This window comes from Gigantopelta aegis, chromosome 4, assembly GCF_016097555.1.
Source record: "Gigantopelta aegis isolate Gae_Host chromosome 4, Gae_host_genome, whole genome shotgun sequence".
Taxonomy (NCBI): Eukaryota; Metazoa; Mollusca; class Gastropoda; order Neomphalida; family Peltospiridae; genus Gigantopelta; species Gigantopelta aegis.
Genome location: NC_054702.1, coordinates 98,393,654 through 98,413,507, shown reverse-complemented (window position 1 = coordinate 98,413,507; position 19,854 = coordinate 98,393,654). Strand labels below are relative to the sequence as shown.

The 19,854-nt window shown below is 37.4% G+C and overlaps 1 protein-coding gene across 1 annotated transcript in view; it reads right to left on the bottom strand.

The window, feature by feature from the left end:
- The window catches only part of LOC121371540 (plectin-like), a 41,239-nt gene extending 29,230 nt beyond the window's left edge, over positions 1-12,009 (bottom strand). The window contains exon 1 of the mRNA XM_041497511.1: positions 11,700-12,009. Coding sequence (XP_041353445.1) covers positions 11,700-11,732 — 33 coding nt within the window. The 5' untranslated portion in view covers positions 11,733-12,009. The remainder of the gene's footprint in view (positions 1-11,699) is intronic.
- Between the last annotated feature and the right edge of the window lie 7,845 nt (positions 12,010-19,854).

Sequence of the window (19,854 nt, the reverse complement as noted above, 5' to 3'; positions counted from 1 at the left end):
GTGTATGTTGGAATGTGAAAACGGTTTTATCTGTAAAAGAAAACCCCAGAACAAAATCACATAAATATTATGTTGAATATCGTTGACACGCGGTGCAAACATCTGATAGTTTAATAATGCTAGTGTCAGACTACCAACTGTCAAGACGAAGTTGGCCAACTCGATGGTTGTGTTATGATCGCACCCCACTCCCAACTTACAACGGGTGTGCTCAGATTAACAACTAATCGGTCGTAGTTGTAAGAGAGCTCAGACTAGCAAATGGAATGTCGTAGACGTCGTGAGATCGGCGAGTTGGCCAACTTCGTCGTGACAGTTGATGGTATTACCTAGCATAAAGATATTCACACAAAGACATTTCTGTTGATCAACTGGGTACTACTGCATTATCTTTTACTTTAAAATACAAGCTATGTTCAATGACGTAATAGTTACACATTTCGTTTTGTATTGAAAATATCCTGTTACTTATACTGATAAATGGTGCATCAATTCAATTCACTGTCTGATTTCACTTTCAGTCACGATTTTTCGCTATTTAATAGCATTTACCAAATTGCTAAACTGGTTTATCTTAAAGGCGCACACGCTAGTTTCAACCCGTGAAAACGGACACTTAAGTTAGTAAATTTACAAACCTGTAAATCATTTGGATAAGGAAGGAAGGAAATGGTTTATTTAACGACGCACTCAACACATTTTATTTACAGTTATATGGCATCAGACATATGGTTAAGGACCACACAAATATTGAGAGAGGAAACCCGCTGTCGCCACTTCATGGGCTACTCTTTTCGATTAGCAGCAAGGGGTCTTTTATATGCATCATCCCACAGACAGGGTAGTACATACCACGGCCTTTGATATACCAGTCGAGGTGCACTGGTTGGAACGAGAAATAGCCCAATGGGCCCACCGACGGGGGTCGATCCCAGACCGACCGCGCATCAAGCGAAAGTTTTACCACTGGGCTACGTCCCGCCCATTCGTTTGGATAAAGTTACAATAGAGAGAAAGATGAGTCTGTGACATTAAAACGGGAAATATTCTTTAAAATAGACTAGAAATCGAATCAATAGACCGCTACTTCTCAGACGCGCGTGTGTTTTCATAAATATTCAAAATGCTATTTTCGGTATTAGAAACACCAGGATGACCAAAAACACTTCGGTTCTACGGAAATGGATAATCTAAAGAATAAAATATAAGTAGTGTTTGATTTCAATGATCGTAAACGGCTTTAATAGTGAAACATATGCTGTAGTGTTTAAAAACTAGGGCCTGTCCCTTTAATATATAGTTGTACTATCTTTTTTCGCCTTAAGAATAAATTATGTAATCTATAAAAAACATAAATATGGGGTTTTTTAATGATAAAATCCCCCAACTCAATTCATACACGTTTATTTGACTCATCATAGCTTAAGGTATATTCTAATTTATGTTGGTGTAACAAGGAATGTCAATTCTCCTCTCTCTCTCTCTCTCTCTCTCTCTCTCTCTCTCTCTCTCTCTCTCTCTCTCTCTCTCTCTCTCTCTCTCTCTCTCTCTCTCTCTCTCTCTCTCTCTCTCTCTCTCTCTCTCTCTCTCTCTCTCTCTCTCTCTCTCTCTGTGTGTGTGTGTGTGTGTGTGTGTGTATGTATGTGTGTGTTATGTACGTAATTTGATAAGTTCATTATTGCTTGTTATAATCATATTAATATATTAATACATCAATCATTCCCGGATTTTGTTGTCCTTCAATCTACAAATAAATAGAAATAAATTCTTTTATCCTCATCCTCCAATATATTGATCAAATAATATCGCCCAGGATTGAGCGCTTTAGTCGAGAGTCATTGTTCTGTCGGCTCAAAGAGTCGAGGGTCGGCGAAAATAGCTTCCAGTAATACTCAATAAACGACTCGCTGACAAGGAATTCCTCATCTTAATACGTAAGGCCATAAATCATCACCACAATCTCGGCTTGTTTCCTCTAACCAAGAATGTCTCCGTGGCATGGGGCGGGACGTAGACTAGTGATAAACGGCTCGCTTGATGCGCGATCCGTCTAGGGTCGATCCCCGTCGGTGGGTCCATATGGTTATTTCTCGTTCCAGTCAGTGCATCACGACTGGTATATCAAAGGCCGTGATATGTGCTATCCTGTCTGTGGGATGGTGCATATAAAAGATCCCTTGATACTAATAGAAATATGTAGAAGGTTTCCTCTCTAAGACTATATGTCACAATTACAAAATATTTGACATCCAATAGCCAATGATTAATAAATCAATATGTTATTGTGATATCATTAACCCCCACACCCAAACCCCCACCCCCACCCCCCCCAACCCCCCCCCAAAAAAAAAACCCCAACAACAACAACAACCCAACAACAACCCAACCTCTTCGAGGCTAAATGACGTTTTTTTATTTTCTTTCACAACCTTTATACAGCAGGTTCGTTGGTAGTAGTGGGATACTTTTCATTCCCTTCAGCATCAGTAACTAGCTGTTCCATAAATGGTCACACGGAAGTACAGTGTTTTTTATGTCTATAAGTCGTTACAATATTGGCCACCTTCCCCCCATCCTTTATTGGATCATGTTTACAACAGCAGCTCGGAAGCAAACAACAAGGGAAATAATATACTTGAAGTATTAAAAATCATTTGATGATAACAGCTCACTGTGTTAACTGAAAATCGATATTTATTATTCATGTGGTTAAAACAAACGGTGCCATTTGCATTTGCTATCAAGGCTATCGTATAACCAGACGCGCTACGACGCGTTACGACACGCTATAAAGCTTCAAATGGCGAATAACGTAAAGTGTATATAAGCCATCAAAACATCATATCTGTAATTGGGTTGTCATACCACGATCAAAAGCGATCAGGCCCTTTCTAAGGGCCCTATGAGCAACCTAGGGAAACACCTCATCATCCGCAGGTCTTAACTACGAGCTACTCTCGGCCTACTAAATTCCAAACCTATACGTAGCTCCCTACCTTTTATATTTAGAACGACCTACAAAATTGTGCCAAACTTCCTTCATCAAAATGCACACTCATTTCCCTTTGGTTTAATGCTACGGGACATTCCAAATTACATAGCACCATACCATCCCCCGACTGTTACAAACTACGGTTGGACTGCTGGTGCTCCCTTGCACCTGCCAGTGCAGGCGGTCCCTCCATCACCCACCCCAACCCTTTACCTATCCTGGACGGAGGAACCGGCTGAGGCCAGTACCTGTGCCCAGGACAGGCGTGCGCTACAACAGCTTGCTCTGAATGTGCACGTTAAACAATTTCACAATTCAATATCTGTAATATTTCTGTTATTATATAGTATTCTGAAGGTTTTCACGAACATTGAAATACATGTTTATTAAATGTCTGATGGTAATATTACCTTAGCATTAGACAAGCAAATAATAAAGTTTTATTTATGGCGTGTGGTGATGGTGGTGGGGCTTTAGGGAGATGTAAAATTCGGCTGGTGAGTTCACGCCCTCCACCACCGCATTGCGGCAAGCAAGTCCTCTGTCTTTCGGTGAACAGACGAACTCGTTCCATAAAAAGGGGCGGGACGTAGCTCATTGGCACAGCGCTCGTCTGATGCGCGATCTATCTAGGATCGATTCCCGTCGGTGGGCCAATTGGGCTATTTCTCGTTCCAGCCAGTGCTCCGCAAATGGTGTAACAAAGGCCGTGGTATGTACTATCATGTCTGTGGATAGTGCATATAAAAGATTCCTTGCTGCTAATTGAAAAGTGGCGACAGCGGGTTTTCTCTCTTAATATCTGTGTGGTCCTTAACCATATGTCCGACACCATATAACCGTAACTAAAATGTACTGAATACGTCGTTAAATAAAACATTTCCTTCTTTCGTTCCATAAATTTCGAGGAGCCTATAAACTCATGACGTAATCTCTCTTTATTAATTTTTGTTACTATTGTTTTTTCGCTGGAATAATGGAGTAGGTTATGGATCATTGAAGCTATCTCGACTCTGCCTTGTGCACAGATACGATTTTACTAATGAAATACGGTTTGTCGTTCACATTTATCTTATTATACAAATGATGCACAATTCGCACGAACGAACTTTACAGCAAATTATCAAAACATGAACCTTGACTTTATGTAAGCGTGTATCAAAAAGTTATATCAGGGAGTCTGTGTAACCGAAGCCATACATACAGTCCAAGTTATGTTAGGAGGCCCACTGTTTTTCTTTTCTTAGTCACTATACTACAAATGTCATGAAACCGGTTCTTTGAAAACCTCTTCCAATAACTGCCTGTTTATTACAGCAAACACCATAGTGACTTGAACAACGGTTTGTAGGCGGCCATTAGCCTTGCTTCACAACCAGTGACTACAACCGAGGCTGTATTTTCACACAATATATATTTCATTAAGCCGCTATAAGGACGTTGTCGTATGCAGTGTACCGCGACAGACAATTCAATGTATACAACGAAGTAAACGAGCCTTGCCACTTTCCATTGCTTGTTGACGTTGTTTGTGTCAAATGTAGATCGGACGCCATTGTTGAGACTCGAGGTTAATGAACAGATATAGATATGTTTTCAATGAACAGTACTCAATATTGTATTTACACACAATACACAGTTCAGTTGATGTTACATCTATGATGTCGGTTTGTTGTGATATATATCTATATGTATATTTTATAAGGGTTAATAACTTAATATGAATTATACGGTTGGCCTGTCATAACGAACACTTATCTATAAAGCAGTATTTCAATATGATCCCATCTGTATACATGGATGAAAGAATGAATGAATAAATGAATGAATGAATATTTAATGACACCCCAGCACAAAAATACACATCGGCTATTGCGTGTCAAACAAAGATAAATAAATGAATATGATTATGATTATATTCACTAGAAATAAAAATGTATATAATTATGCAAAGCCAGTGTAAAGAGCTATAAATGCCTGTTGGCTCATCATATACACGTATGACATACGCCTGGCAAAAATGAACATACCAAAACACATCCTTTCTAATGTATGTAGTTTGGCATCTGCATAAACGTTATCACATAAAAGTAATATTTTAGGTTGCCTTGTGAAGGGACCTAAAATATTACTTTTATTTGAAGTTACAGCAGTGAGAAACTTCAAAATTCTTAATGGATTGAGAAAATGCGGTATATAAAAATGTTCATGTAATAGTTAGTGTGCTGCTAACAAAAATATTATTTATGTGTAGATATGATCGTGTCATATTTGTCTTGTGTCTGACACCCAGTAGTCGTTGATTAAATAATGTTCTACTGTTACTTCTGTTTTTGTTGCTGCTTCTGCTGCTGCTGCTGCTGCTGCTGAGGATGATGAAAATCAGTTTTGTACTTATACCGAATTGTGGTTCAAGCACAATGTCGATGACAAGCAGCTGAAATGCCTAGACTTCGACCAGAACAGAGAGCAGTAAGTTAAGGCTAGACATTAAAACTGACTGTGTTATTAAGTAGCAACAATGGATCTGACCAAAGCCTTGCCAATGTGACTATTTGTTGTGAAAATGAAAGCGGTGTTTTGACTTTGTGAATGAAATGTCATGTCAGATGTGTGGAGCGGTAGTAAGATTTGATTTCAGTTAGACTGCAGGGACGGTTACAGGAACTGGAAAAGGATGTTGAGTGCGTGATAACTCTACGTTTTGTCCAAATGTATCAAAATATGTATATAGTCTGTGAGAAAATGAAGAGCGCAGAGGGCCTACACACCTTGATTAAATCCGCCTATAATATATACCTTCACGCATACATAATTACCACAAAACACGACCTTGCTTTGAGATATACCAATCCTTAACTTTTGGTCCTGTCATGTAATAATCCAGTGGGTACCACGATGGTGGAGGGGCGAATGCTCATGATGCATCCCTTGGTCTTTAATTTGTATTAAAATACACCTGCGAAGTGACAGTAGTGTCTCAACGCTCCATTATTTTTCAGTAATGGAGTGATGAAACTCTACTTAATTAACCCACCAAAATTATTGGTGCTAAAATCCATACCAACATATATTCACATAAAATTATTATTTTGTGGTGTATTTTAAGTAGGGGGATATCCCCGTAACTCTAGTGGACCTAGTCTCCATTATTTTTCAGGAATGGCGAGTTACGAGGACATTCCCCTATGCGTAACACATTTTATATATCAAATAACCCAGATCGCCACAAGCCGAAACAAACTAACAAGCCACGATTCGATGCTAATTGTAGAATGTTATACAATACCTTTCGTACTGCTTTGTATGTTTTTAACACTGAAAGAAATTGAATGAATATATGTGTATATATGACGCTGAACGCCAGTATATGAAATACGAACGTCATGTAAAAACAAAATATCTTAGACTGGAAGGTGACATAATTAGTTATTTAAGAATAAGTAACCCTAGTAGTTTATTTTTAGTTTATTAAAAAAAAAAAACCCGCACACGTGCTTCTGTAACTGAATTTTCTCTTGATGACTTTACAAAACATTTTAAAGATTTATGTGGTAACATTGATGACTTTCCTGATATATATATATGTGTGTGTGTGTGTGTGTGTGTGTGTGTGTGTGCGTGTGTGTATGTGTGTGTATGTGTGTGTGTGTGTGTATGTCTGTGTATGTGTGTGTGTGTGTATATGTGTGTGTGTGTGCGTGTGTGTGTGTGTATGTGTGTGTATGTATGTGTGTGTGTGTATGTGTGTGTATGTGTGTGTGCGTGTGTGTATGTGTGTATATGTGTGTATGTGTGTGTGCGTGTGTATGTGTGTGTGCGTGTGTATGTGTGTGTATGTGTGTATGTGTCTGTGTGTATGTGTGTGTGTCTGTGTGTGTGTTTGTGTGGGTGTATGAGTGTGTGTATGAGTGCGTGTGTATCTGTGTGTGTGTATGTGTGTGTCTGTGTGTTTGTGTGTGTGTGTCTGTGTGTGTCTGTGTGTGTATGTGTGTGTGTATGTGTGTGTATGTGTCTGTGTGTGCGTGTGTGTCTGTGTGTGTGCGTGTGTGTGTGTGCGTGTGTGTGCGTGTGTATGTGTCTGTGTATGTGTCTGTGTATATGTGTGTGTGTCTGTGTGTGTGTATGAGTGTGTGTGTGTGTGTGTTTGTCTGTGTGTGTGTGTGTGGCTGTGTGTATGTGTATGTGTGTACGTGTGTGTGTATGTGTGTTTGTGTGTGTGTGTGTATGTGTGTGTGTGTATGTGTATGTGTGTGTGTATGTATGTATGTATGTATGTGTGTGCGTGTGTGTATGTGTGTATATGTGTGTATGTGTGTGTGCGCGTGTGTATGTGTGTGCGCGTGTGTATGTATGTGTGTGTGTATGTGTATGTATGTGTGTGTCTGTGTGTGTCTGTGTGTGTCTGAGTGTGTGTGTGTGTGTGTCTGTGTGTGTGTGTGTATGTCTGTGTGCATGTGTATGTGTGTGTGTACGTGTGTGTGTATGTGTGTTTGTGTGTCTATGTGTGTGTCTGTGTGTTTGTGTGTGTGTGTATGTGTGTGTGTCTGTGTGTATGTATGTGTGTGTATGTGTGTGTGTGTGTGTGTATGTGTATGTGTGTGTGTATGTGTATGTGTGTATGTATGTGTATGTGTGTGTGTATGTGTGTATGTGTCTGTGTGTACGTGTGTGTATAATGATTCAGATTGTATCTATCCTGAATTAGATAACCCATTCACTGAGGACACATGGTTAAGGACCATACATATATTGAGAGACGAAACCCCCTGTAGCCACTTCATGGACTACTCTTTTCGATTAGCAGAAGGGATATTTTATATGCACCATCCCACAGACAGGATAACACATATCATAGCCTTTGATATACCAGTCATGGTGCACACACTGGAACGAGAAATAGCCCAATAGGCCCACCGACGGGGATCGACCCTAGACCGACCGCACATCAAGCAAGCGCTTTACTACTGGGATAAGATAATTTACTTTATTTTATAACTTTTCAAGGTGTTCTTGTTCCTATTTTATGTCGTTTATTTAATGTCAGTGGAATCTTTCGACGTTGCTGGTCAGAAGGTATACTTATTCCATTGTATAAAGAAGGAGATGCTAATAACCCGAATAATTATAGAGGTATAACACTGATCAGTTGTCTTGAGAAAATATTTACTTCAGTTTTAAATAATAGACTGCTTAATTGGTCTGATAAAAATAATATTGTGACAGATGCACAGATTGGTTTTAAACCTGGTTAAAACTGATTCTATATTTTCTCTTCATTATCTGATTTAGAAAGCGTTGGGTTGTAAGAAGAAGCTGTCTTGTTGTTTTGTTGATTGCAGAAAAGCCTTTGATAGTATAATGGATATAAGCTATTATTTAAATTAAAGTCTTTAAAGACTCGTGTAAAATTCCAATCTGTTTTGGGTTTTTGTGTGTGACTTTTCAGTAGTAACACAGGACTTATGCAAGGCGAAGCCTTGTTACCATTTTTGTTTTCATTGTATGTAAATTATTTTGAGAAGAGATAATTAAAGGCTTTAGTGAGTCGATGTGTAAACAGCATATTTCACTATTTCTTTTAATGTACACAGACGATAATGTGCTGCTGTCAGAGTCTACATGTAAATGGTCTGCAGAAAATATTAGATTCGTTATTTACCTATAGTACTAAATGGAATATTGATGTATATATAGAAAAAACTAAAATTGTTGTATTCAGAAACAGGGGAAAATTACTACTGAAGAAAAATGGACTTACAATGACAATATAATCCAAATTGGTTGATAGTTTTGATTATCTTGGGTTAACGTTAAATTACAATGGTAAATTTACAAAAACCCAAAAATTAATTGCTTTACAAGACATGGGTCATAATCTATCACTTAATAAGGAAACACAGTTACATGTTTTTGATACTTCTATATCTAGTGTGTTAAATTATGGTTGAGAAGTATGGGGTTTTTGATACTTCTATATCTAGTGTGTTAAATTATGGTTGTGAAGTATGGGGTTTTTCATACTTCTATATCTAGTGTGTTAAATTATGGTTGAGAAGTATGGGGTTTTTGATACTTATATATCTAGTGTGTTAAATTATGGTTGTGAAGTATGTTTTTTTTTGATACTTATATATCTAGTGTGTTCAATTATGGTTGTGAAGTATGGGGTTTTGACCTAGCTCATGATGTAAAAAAAGTTCATATGGATTTTTGTAAAATAATATTGAATGTGAAAAAAGATACAATGAATGCAGCTGTGTTAACAGAATCAGGAAGATTTTACTCTACATGTAGTACGTAAAGTAAGAATTGTCAAATATTGGTTGAAGCTTTTAGCAACAAATAATTGTATCTAGAGATCAATATATGATGATATGTTAGAAAGCCAGGAGTCTTTTAGCTGGCTACACCATGTAAAGCATTTATTATATTCTTTAGGACTTGGAAATGTATGGTTTAATTAACAAGTTGATAATCATGTAGTATTTATAAAAAGAGTTAAAATGCGCCAGTCAGATCACTGTATTCAAGAAATAAACAAATTGTAGAACAATTCACCAAAATGTAATATTTTAAGGCATTTAACGGATACTTTTTCTTTACAATATTATCTGAGGATATCATTACCTGTTTGTTATTCATCTCTTATCACAAAATGTCTTGTTTCATCCCACCAATTACTCAATGAACAAGGAAGGTATTTTGCAACTGAACGATCACAGAGAAAATGTCGTATGTGTAATTGGGATAACATTGAAGATGAATTTCATTTTATTTTAATATGTCCATTGTATGTTTATGTTTATGCTGATGAATGTTTATATATGTTTTATACTATTATATATAATTGTATGCTTATGAGCCACACGGCTTAAATTAAATAAACTACTGTTATAACACAGGTGATCTAAATCCTTCTCTTGTTGCCTAGTGCGGTCGTCAAGTCACTGGTCTACAACTGGTATAACAAAGACAGTGGTATGTGCTATCATGTATATGGGATTGTGCATACAAAATATCTTTTTCTGTTAATAGAAAACCCCCAGAGTAGCGCATCGAGTGGCGGCAGGATAAGATTGCATTGTCCTTGGCCATCCGTCTGAAGCCATACAATCGTAGATAAAAAATGTGTGGAGTGCGTCGTTAAATAAAATATTTCTTTCATTCGTTTCCTCATGATGCGCGTAGTGGTTTCAGATACAACAATAACAAATTGACGACTCTGGATCGATTCTCCATTGTTATACTTTCAAGTCTATCGGTTATTTTTGGTTGTTGTTTGTGTGCTTCTCGTTTTTTTGTGTTTCGTTTTACGTTTTTTAAAATATGTTTTTTTTTTGCATTCTATAATAAAACGAAAAGAAAATGTAGGTGGAATCAATGCCTACTACAGAATGTATAAATGGCCATCTCTGTTTATGTTTATTTGCACACGAGTCAATAACGCTTAGCAACATTACAATACACTTCTGCGTATAAACAAATATAGAAACTGTTGCTTTCATACTATTCTTTTTGTGTATATATATATATATGTATGTATATATATATATATATATATATGTGTGTGTGTGTGTGTGTGTGTGTGTGTGTGTGTGTGTGTGTGTTTGTGTGAGTGTGCGCGCGCACGTGTCGATGTGGACGCGCACGTGCATGTCTGTATGTGTTTTTGGATTTGGTTTTATTCTTTACCGTTTTAGTTTGGTAGAACAAATACATATATTTAATGGAAACAACTTTAATATTCAAGTTTATTCATGAATAATTTACGATCTGGCTAACCATTTAACATTTTCGAAATACAACAATTTCCAATTCGGCTAACTACATAACCATCTTGGAATATAATAGCCTGGTTAGTCATAGAACCACGTTACAACATCTTACGATCTGTCTAATCACAGAACCACCATATAATATATCAATTAACAATCAGGCTAACCACTCTAAAATACAACAGCTTACAATCTGATGAACTATAATGTGTTTATAACAGATACACAAACTAATCATTATGTGTAAGTATAGTAGGTGAATAACTACTCGTTATAGACAGGTTTGATACCATTAACCGTATCAATGTCATAACCAGTTGGTCAGTCAATGGATTTGCATGTTCTACACAGATATATTACTTAACTATGTCCTTGCTTAGTCTGTAAAAAGACGTAATTTCAAAGTTATCTATAATTCAACTGACAAGCTAATCAAATATATGTAACGGACATTTTAAATACGTTTGTCATATATGAACTATGAAATTAAAAAGTAAAACTTTTCTTTCTGTCACTTCTTTTTAACGTTTTTCTTTTGTGTATTGTACGTATGGAAATTAATATAGTTTCTGTTCAAAGTATCTTTCCTAAAACACCTCTTCCCATCACAAAAACTGAAAGAAGCACACACACACACACACACACACACACACACACACACACACCAAAAACAACAACAAAATAAAACATACAAAAACATTTGTTAATGTGTAAAAGTATGTATCCACATCCCAGTACACCCGACATACCCACACTAACGTTTAATATCGATAATGCACGAAGTACCATGGGAGAAGGTGTTAAGCGCTCTTCGATCTGTAATTGTTTAACATACATGACACATCTCAGTTAATCATTTCACACCCCAACTGCATGTATATATACATACGTATTTTTAAAACGTTCATATTTAGTAATTTCAAATTTACCTTCAGCTGGTTAATGTCTCTTTCTTCATTCATACTTCCCAGTTAATTCGGGTACAGTCCACAGTGGCTGGGCCAACAACATACCTGCAGCAATGTCGGTCGTCTGCTTAACTTTGTTTATTGAACAACGGTCGTTGTCGCAAAGCGCCCGGACTGACTTCTGGGCAGTTCTTGCGTGACACGGAATTAACATAATACCATTTGGCCAACCGATTCTGGGCAATCCTCGGCTCAGTTTGTAATGGTGTTATCAAGTATTAACGCTTTTGGTACGAAACAAATACTGTGTGAATAATACATAACTATGAAAGGTTTCAAAGGATTGTGTGTGTGAGGGAAAAAGTAATTGTTTATGTAAGAATGGGTAACGGTTTATGTGAAAGTAGGTCGTAGACGTACGCATTTAAAACTGCGATAAGAATATATATTATTAATATTTAAGCATTTACAATAGATAATCATGTTTGTTATACGCTCATTACGGCTGTTGATAGAGAAAAAAAACACTCGTGTTTATTAAAACTGTACTTCTGTTTGTATTTTGCATTAATAAACTTGTTTTTTTATTGGATTAACAAGAGAGATTGCAGCTTTAACGAGTCTTTGTTATGTGACCTCCTTCATTTTATTCAGTTTATTTTCATTTAAAAATGGTCGGCATTTACATAAATATACAGAACAGATTGTCCTGTTGCTTTTTATCCCATGTGTTGCAACTAAATGTGAAACATAAAAGCCAAGTCAGACAAAAATATTGACTTTTATTTGTTTACCCTCTACTACCACCACCACAATTTAGCAATAACAATGGAAAGAACATAGCAAACAGTATCATACTTGCAAATGTATTAAGGCAAATTGCTTTTCCCACAGGTATCTCATATTTAAACAAACAAACCCACCAGCCCACGCCACAGAAAGTGGTTTCGGATGTCCTGGGGGAAAAAGCCGTTCACCTAATATAGATTTTTAATTAATATTTTTCACATTTTGTCAGTGTTCAATACAATTCCTAGACGCAGAAAACAAGATGAAGTAGTTATTTGTTTACTCGAAGTTTCTAGTATGTGCAATCATCTGCTTTCAGTGGCGAGTCCAGAAAATCCATTGGGGGGGGGGAGGGGGGGGGGCAGTGACATGAGGTGGAATGCCAAGGAAACATTGGGGGAGGTTTGGAGAGGAATCGTAAAAAATGAAAATTAATATGTAATAAAATTATAACTATCGCAAAATTTAGGGGGGGGGGGGGGGGCCTGGCCCCCACCCCTAGATCCGCCTCTGGCTTTCTCAGATTGAAATTAAAAACTAATTTTTTGTTAGGTAATCCATTGTTATTTATATTAATTTTGTGCATGCATCCAATTTAAGTTCAAGCACGTTATCCTGGGTACACTATTTTGTCGCGTTTCTCGAGAGAGGTACACCAGTGTAGATAACTAGTCTTCGGGTTGATGGGTTATTAAAGGCACTATTGTGAGTTTTCAGTCCTAGCATTCATTCATTTCAACTTATGTTCGTGCTTATAATCCAATTAAGGTTCAAACACGCTGTCATGGGTATGCACCTCAGCTATCTAGGCTGTCTGTCCTGGACAGTGGGTTAGTTGTTAGTTATTAGTGACGGAAACAGGATGTATTGGTTTTACACCTAGCCAAAATTCGCTCTGGGTGGGAGCCGGTACAGGGCTGCGAACCCAGTACCTACCAGCCTTATGTCCAATGTTTTAACCGAGGCCGGTCAGTCCTAGCAAAGCTTCCGTTTGTTCCCCCAACAAAATAAAGACACATTCTGCTTTTTCCTTTAAAAAAAACAAGAAACAAAAAACAAAACACAAAAAAAAACCCACTGTCTTACCACTTTAACATGTTTTAACTATAAAACATTATCCAGATACATATATTTGGAATGACCTTAACTATCTTAACATATATTAAATATGAAGCATTATACAGAAACATATTTTTAGAATGACTTGTTGCCAAATTACTTAAAATTTCGCTTGGAAGAAATAATACATTCATACGTACTAAATAGGTTTATACAAAAATCGATATTGAGATACTACAAAACATTACAATGTCCAGAAATGCCTTGATTGTGGAAATACGCATATTCTAAACAAAACAAATGTAAGTAAATTGTAATTTTAATAATGCTGGTGCGGATTCAAGGGGAGAAAGTTATGGGTCATAAGCCTGCTGAAACTCCTAAATATATTTCATTCATGTTGAACAGTAGCTACATAATATTATATTAGGAATCCCCTAAAATTATGCTAAAACCAACTCTTGTTTTCTTGTATAATTTATAGCAAATCATAGACTTGCCCCGATCTAGACGAAAATCATGGTAAGTTATAAATAGTTAAATAATACATACGAGTATAAAACGCGAGATTTCAGCGTTAAGATACATTAACTAGAGCTGCATAATGACTAAAAAACCAAAACAAAACTAACATTTTTTTGATGAAATTTAACGATTTTACCTTGAATTAAATATCTCTATCCCACCTAAAAATAAAAATACATATCAATAATATTATTTACTACTGTTTTTTTTTTAATTTGTTAAAATATCCAATAAGGATGGCGAGCAGGTTAAGACGTAACATTGCATTTTGAATTTAACAAAGAACTGACTGCTATTTTAGGCCCGAATATTTTTATGTACTTAATATTGTTTGCATAATCAATCGTGCCAGTGACGGACAATGGGTTATTACTGTACATAGTTCTTCGCTACTTTTATTACCTCCAGTTGTAGGGTGCTGGAGGTGCGCGTTTCAATGGTATTTAAACATCTTCCGTTATGTTACGAAAATTGCCGAAGCCGTTACTATAAAAACGTCAACATTCCTTTGACGTGACGTCAACAATGCTTTGATATTTTAATGTGGTTATTGATGTCAAAGTGATACTACACACATTCGTCTGAATATAGTTTAACTTCAGAAATGTGCGAAAAGATCGCTGTTTGACATCTATAATCATATTTATTTTAAATATAAAATATCTGTGCATGGATCTAATACTATCTAATGATGATATCCAACTACTGTGCTGTTCTGTTCCAATATTTTCTGCCAATGTTGGGTGGATATATCAATAGATCTAGAGGTAAGTGATTGTTTGTTTGTTTGTTTGTTTGTTTAATTGTTTCTTTATAAGGACTGATGAAGTAGGAGGTGGTTGCGTAGGTATTGGCTTAGCTAATATTTTATTTTCAAGAGGGCCACCCAGATTGTGGCGACAGGTACATATAAAAGATGTTGGGGGAAAAAAAGAGGAGTGATTGGCGGACATAACCCACTTGCCTTCTGCCCGACTACAAGAAAAGTTCTCAACGTTAATTCAATTCATTTCAATCCAGTTTTCTGCATCAATCTAAGCATAAGAATTGCTCCCGAAGGACTGCAAGCGTGGATCCAAGTGGTAGGTGTTGGAAGGGCACTCCCTCCCCCCCCCCCCCCCCCCCCCCCCCCCCGAAATTCGAAGTGTCCCGAAATATCCAGTGTTTAGCAGAAGAAAATAAAGCAGTTATTGGTTTTTAGCTCGGGGAACATGTTTACAATATTCAGCTTAACATTTCTGTGGATAATTACTATAACAGATAATACATGTTAGTTTACTTTTGAATCTTATAGATGCCCCTTTTAAGCGTTGCACCCACTACCTTGCCAGAAATGACAGTATTAAAAAATGGAAAAATTACATCTACCAGCGTTATATTTTCTTCCTCCCCACCTCAGATGTGGAAGGTAGGTTTCCAAACCTACCTCATTTTGTGGATCCACCCCTGATATTAATGATAAATTAGGGTATAATACAATAAAGCTAGTGTGGGTTTTTTTTCTCAAAATATTGTTTGAAAATTTGTATTGAACGGCAGCAAAACACATGTCACTTCAAATTAGCCTGAAGATGAATTAAAAACACGTTTTAATATTAATACAAGAACACCCCATCCACCCCCCCCCCACCCCCACCCCCCACACACACACCCACCCCACACACACAAAACAGAGGGGATTTAGCTAGGACGTCTCTTCAGTAAGAATTAGGTTGAATCGAATAAACTCTTTCATAAAGTCTAAGCTGCTCCACTACACCTGTCAGTCACTGACTGGCTTTCCCTATCACGGATAATTGAATATCTCCGGAACAAAACTAATGTTTAAAAAACATTTAAAACACCTTATGAATTAGTCATGGCAATTGCTTATTTACAAAACCGTACAGGGAAATTATTAACAATAGTATATGATTTAATTATGTTACTAGATTCGATTTTGTTCTTTCACGTCAAAGTGTTTAGGGTGGCATTGTCTGTTAAATGCATAATTAACAGAGACATACACAGATAGACAGACAGACAGGCACACACACACACACACACACACACACACGCACACACACACACGCGCACATACGCACACACACACACACGCACACGCGCACACATACACACACGCGCACACACACACACACACACACACACACGCGCACACACACACACGCGCGCGCGCGCATCAATACAGTTAGTTAATATTTAGTTTTGTTTAACGACACCGCTAAAGCACATTGATTTATTAATCATTGGCTATTGGGTGTCAAACATTTGGTCATTTTGACATATAGTCTTAGAGGAAACCCGCTACATTTTCCCATTAGTAGCAAGTTTTTTTTTTAATATGCACCATCCCACACACTGGATGGCACATACCACGGCCATTAATATACCAATCGTGGTACACTGATCGGAACGAATAATAGCCAAATTGGTCCACTGACGAGGATCGATCCCAAACCGATCGCGCATCAAGCGAGGGCTTTACCACTAGGCTACGTCCGCCCTCTCACCCCATAATATAGTTAGATGAAAAGTGACGGACGTTATCCATAAAAGCGCTGTTTAACATTATGATACAGTTACTATATTATTCAATTGTTCCTATGTTATATCCAGGAAAACATTATCGCTTTAGACCGGCCTCGGTGGCGTCGTGGTTAGGCCATCGGTCTACAGGCTGATAGGTACTGGGTTCGGATCCCAGTCGAGGCATGGGATTTTTAATCCAGATACCGACTCCAAACCCTGAGTGAGTGCTCCGCAAGACTCAGTGGGTAGGTGTAAATCACTTGCACCGACCAGTGTTCCATAACTGGTTCAACAAAGGCCATGATTTGTGCTATCCTGCCTGTGGGAAGCGCAAATAAAAGATCCCTTGTTGCCTGTCGTAAAAGAGTAGCCTATGTGGCGACAGCGGGTTTCCTCTAAAAAAAAAAACCTGTCAGAATGACCATATGTTTGACGTCCAATAGCCGATGATAAGATAAAAAAATCATTGTGCTCTAGTGGCGTCGTTAAATAAAACAAACTGTACTTTATCGCTTTAGCGACTGTTCAAGCGTTGAAGTAGATCTGTCTAGATCTAAATAGTAACTCATATAACAAACTATTATTGCAATTATTTCCATGTCTTGTAGCTGTCGTTCTTATTTAATCAACATAATACTGTTTTCTTTTTGCCCATCCCTCCAAAAGAAGAAGAACAAGAAGAAGAAGATGGTGATAAAAGGTAATATTAGGCCTATAGATATGTTTTGTCTTGCATGTACAACAAGCGGTCGATAACTCTTCTTTTAAACAGATTATGCTAGAGTTGTCTTTCCTAGCTAGTGAAATGTAACAGAGAAAAGTTTAAATATTAAATTTTATTTAACGACACCACTAGAGCACATTGATTTAATAATCAACGACTGTTGGATGTTAAACATTTGGTAATTTTGACATATAGTCTTAGAGTGCAAATCGTTTAGGACCTTTTATATGCATCATCCCACAGACAGGATAGCACATACACCGGCCTTTGATATACCAGTCTTGGTGCTCTGGCTGGAACGAGAATGAGCTCAATGGGCCCACCGACGGGAATCGATTCTAGACCGATCGCTCACCAGGTGTCTGGTATATGATTATGTCACGGGGATCCTATAATACCCGTAACTGAATGAAACACGATTGTCCAAATATCTCTCCTAACTGTATATCTATTAGATCTCTCTGTAACGGGCAGTTATACCCGCTGGCTCGTCTAGGTATGATCAGAGATAAGATCTTATATAAAGTATATATTATTATAGCACGTTTAGTTCACTAGAAAACACAACAAAAACACAATACACTTTGGAATCTGTATTAACCTACGCTGACAAATGTACTGCCGCAGTAGTTAATTAACAACAACAAATAATAACAACCCAGAACTGATCACTTAATTAGTTAATCTCTAGGTGTCTAGTTTACACAATATGCTAATCACTTCACCGTGACACAACACCCACACGTGTGATAATTGAGAAACGCTTCCAGGAGAACTTAATTAATAAAGGAATTACAACTCTATTCCTAATTGGTTAATTTTTAATTAACCCTTACTACTCGTTCAATAACGTGTGATAATTGAGAAACGCTTCCAGGGGAACTTAATTAATAAAGGAATTACAACTCTATTCCTAACTGGTTAATTTTTAATTAACCCTAACTACTCATTCAATAACCTTGTAATACAGACTTAATACTGGTACCTATCACAATAAAGACAATAACCTACAGTTTACCTAGGTCCTCTAGGATGACTGGCTAAGCTTTATATATATATATATATATATATATATATATAGAACAGTGAGCCTACAGTATTACTGCGTCAGATGACCGGCAGCACCGTCTAAATAATATTGGTATAATACAGTATTAAAATATTTAAAGTCACATCAATCACATCAAGGTTATACACAGAGCAGAAAATATATAATTACCAAGTCCGAACGGACAGCGATCCCTGGAAGCCTTCCTATGTTTCTCCTCGATATCTCTAAAACCCTAGCTATTTATCATAAAACCGAATATCGCCTGGGGGTACATCGCGGCCCTCCCCCTATCAAGTGATATTTCCACAGCGACCACGCGGTATATTTTTCTTAGATCGCCAGACTTGCTGACGCCAGTTCGCTAGAGATTCCATGGTCGCGCGGAGGTATTACGTAACTACTGGCCACATGGCCTCCGCAGCTGGTCTGGGTGTGTATTAGAAAAGCTCGACGACCGTCGCGCAAAGATATCACGTAACAAGTTGCCCACCTGGGCTTAAGTGCATATTGGAACTGCACACGGCCCTCTAAAACAATTAATATCGCCACAGGCGAAAACAAAATTAAGAGCATGTACCGTCACAGATTATTTCGACATTTGGCCGAGACAGTAAGATAACCGAACCGCTGCAAAAAAGACCACTGCATGTACTATGAAATAGCAGCAATAAATAGTTTATATGCACTTTAATTTCCAGTCACGACAACAAGCATTGAGTTCCATCCTATCACGGCCTTAGAATAAGCTACAGTGTAGATCAAAGACGACAACAAACATTGAGTTCCATCCTATCACGGCCTTAGAATAAGCTACAGTGTAGATCAAAGACGACAACAAGCATTGAGTTCCATCCTATCACGGCCTTAGAATAAGCTACAGTGTAGATCAAAGACGACAACAAGCATTGAGTTCCATCCTATCACGGCCTTAGAATAAGCTACAGTGTAGATCAAAGACGACACCAACCATTGAGTTCCATCCTATCACGGCCTTAGAATAAGCTACAGTGTAGATCAAAGACGACACCAACCATTGAGTTCCACCCTATCACGGCCTTAGAATAAGCTACAGTGTAGATCAAACACGACACACATACTACGTCATTCAAAGTCGTGAGTAGACTGGCAGGGAGGAGAACGACGATAACACACAGATTTATTTTAAATGATGTTATAATATTGTGAAAAGACATTGTGAGATTGAAGCTATAAATTGATCATTTTCGTGACAACTTGATCAATGTGTTATTGCGTGGCGTGTCAAATTTCGGATACAATTTTTTTTTTTTTTGGTCATACATATGCCATATATGATAATGTTAGCAGGGGAAAAGTACTAAATTAAAGAATGCACTTTTATGAAATTATGCAATTTAAACAATTATGACAATGCATGACAACTATAGCTTTATTATTTATTTTGTTAACACTTGTTCTAGACAGTGAGAGAGAAAACACGCTACCGCCACATAGGTTACTAGCAGCAAGGAATACTTTTC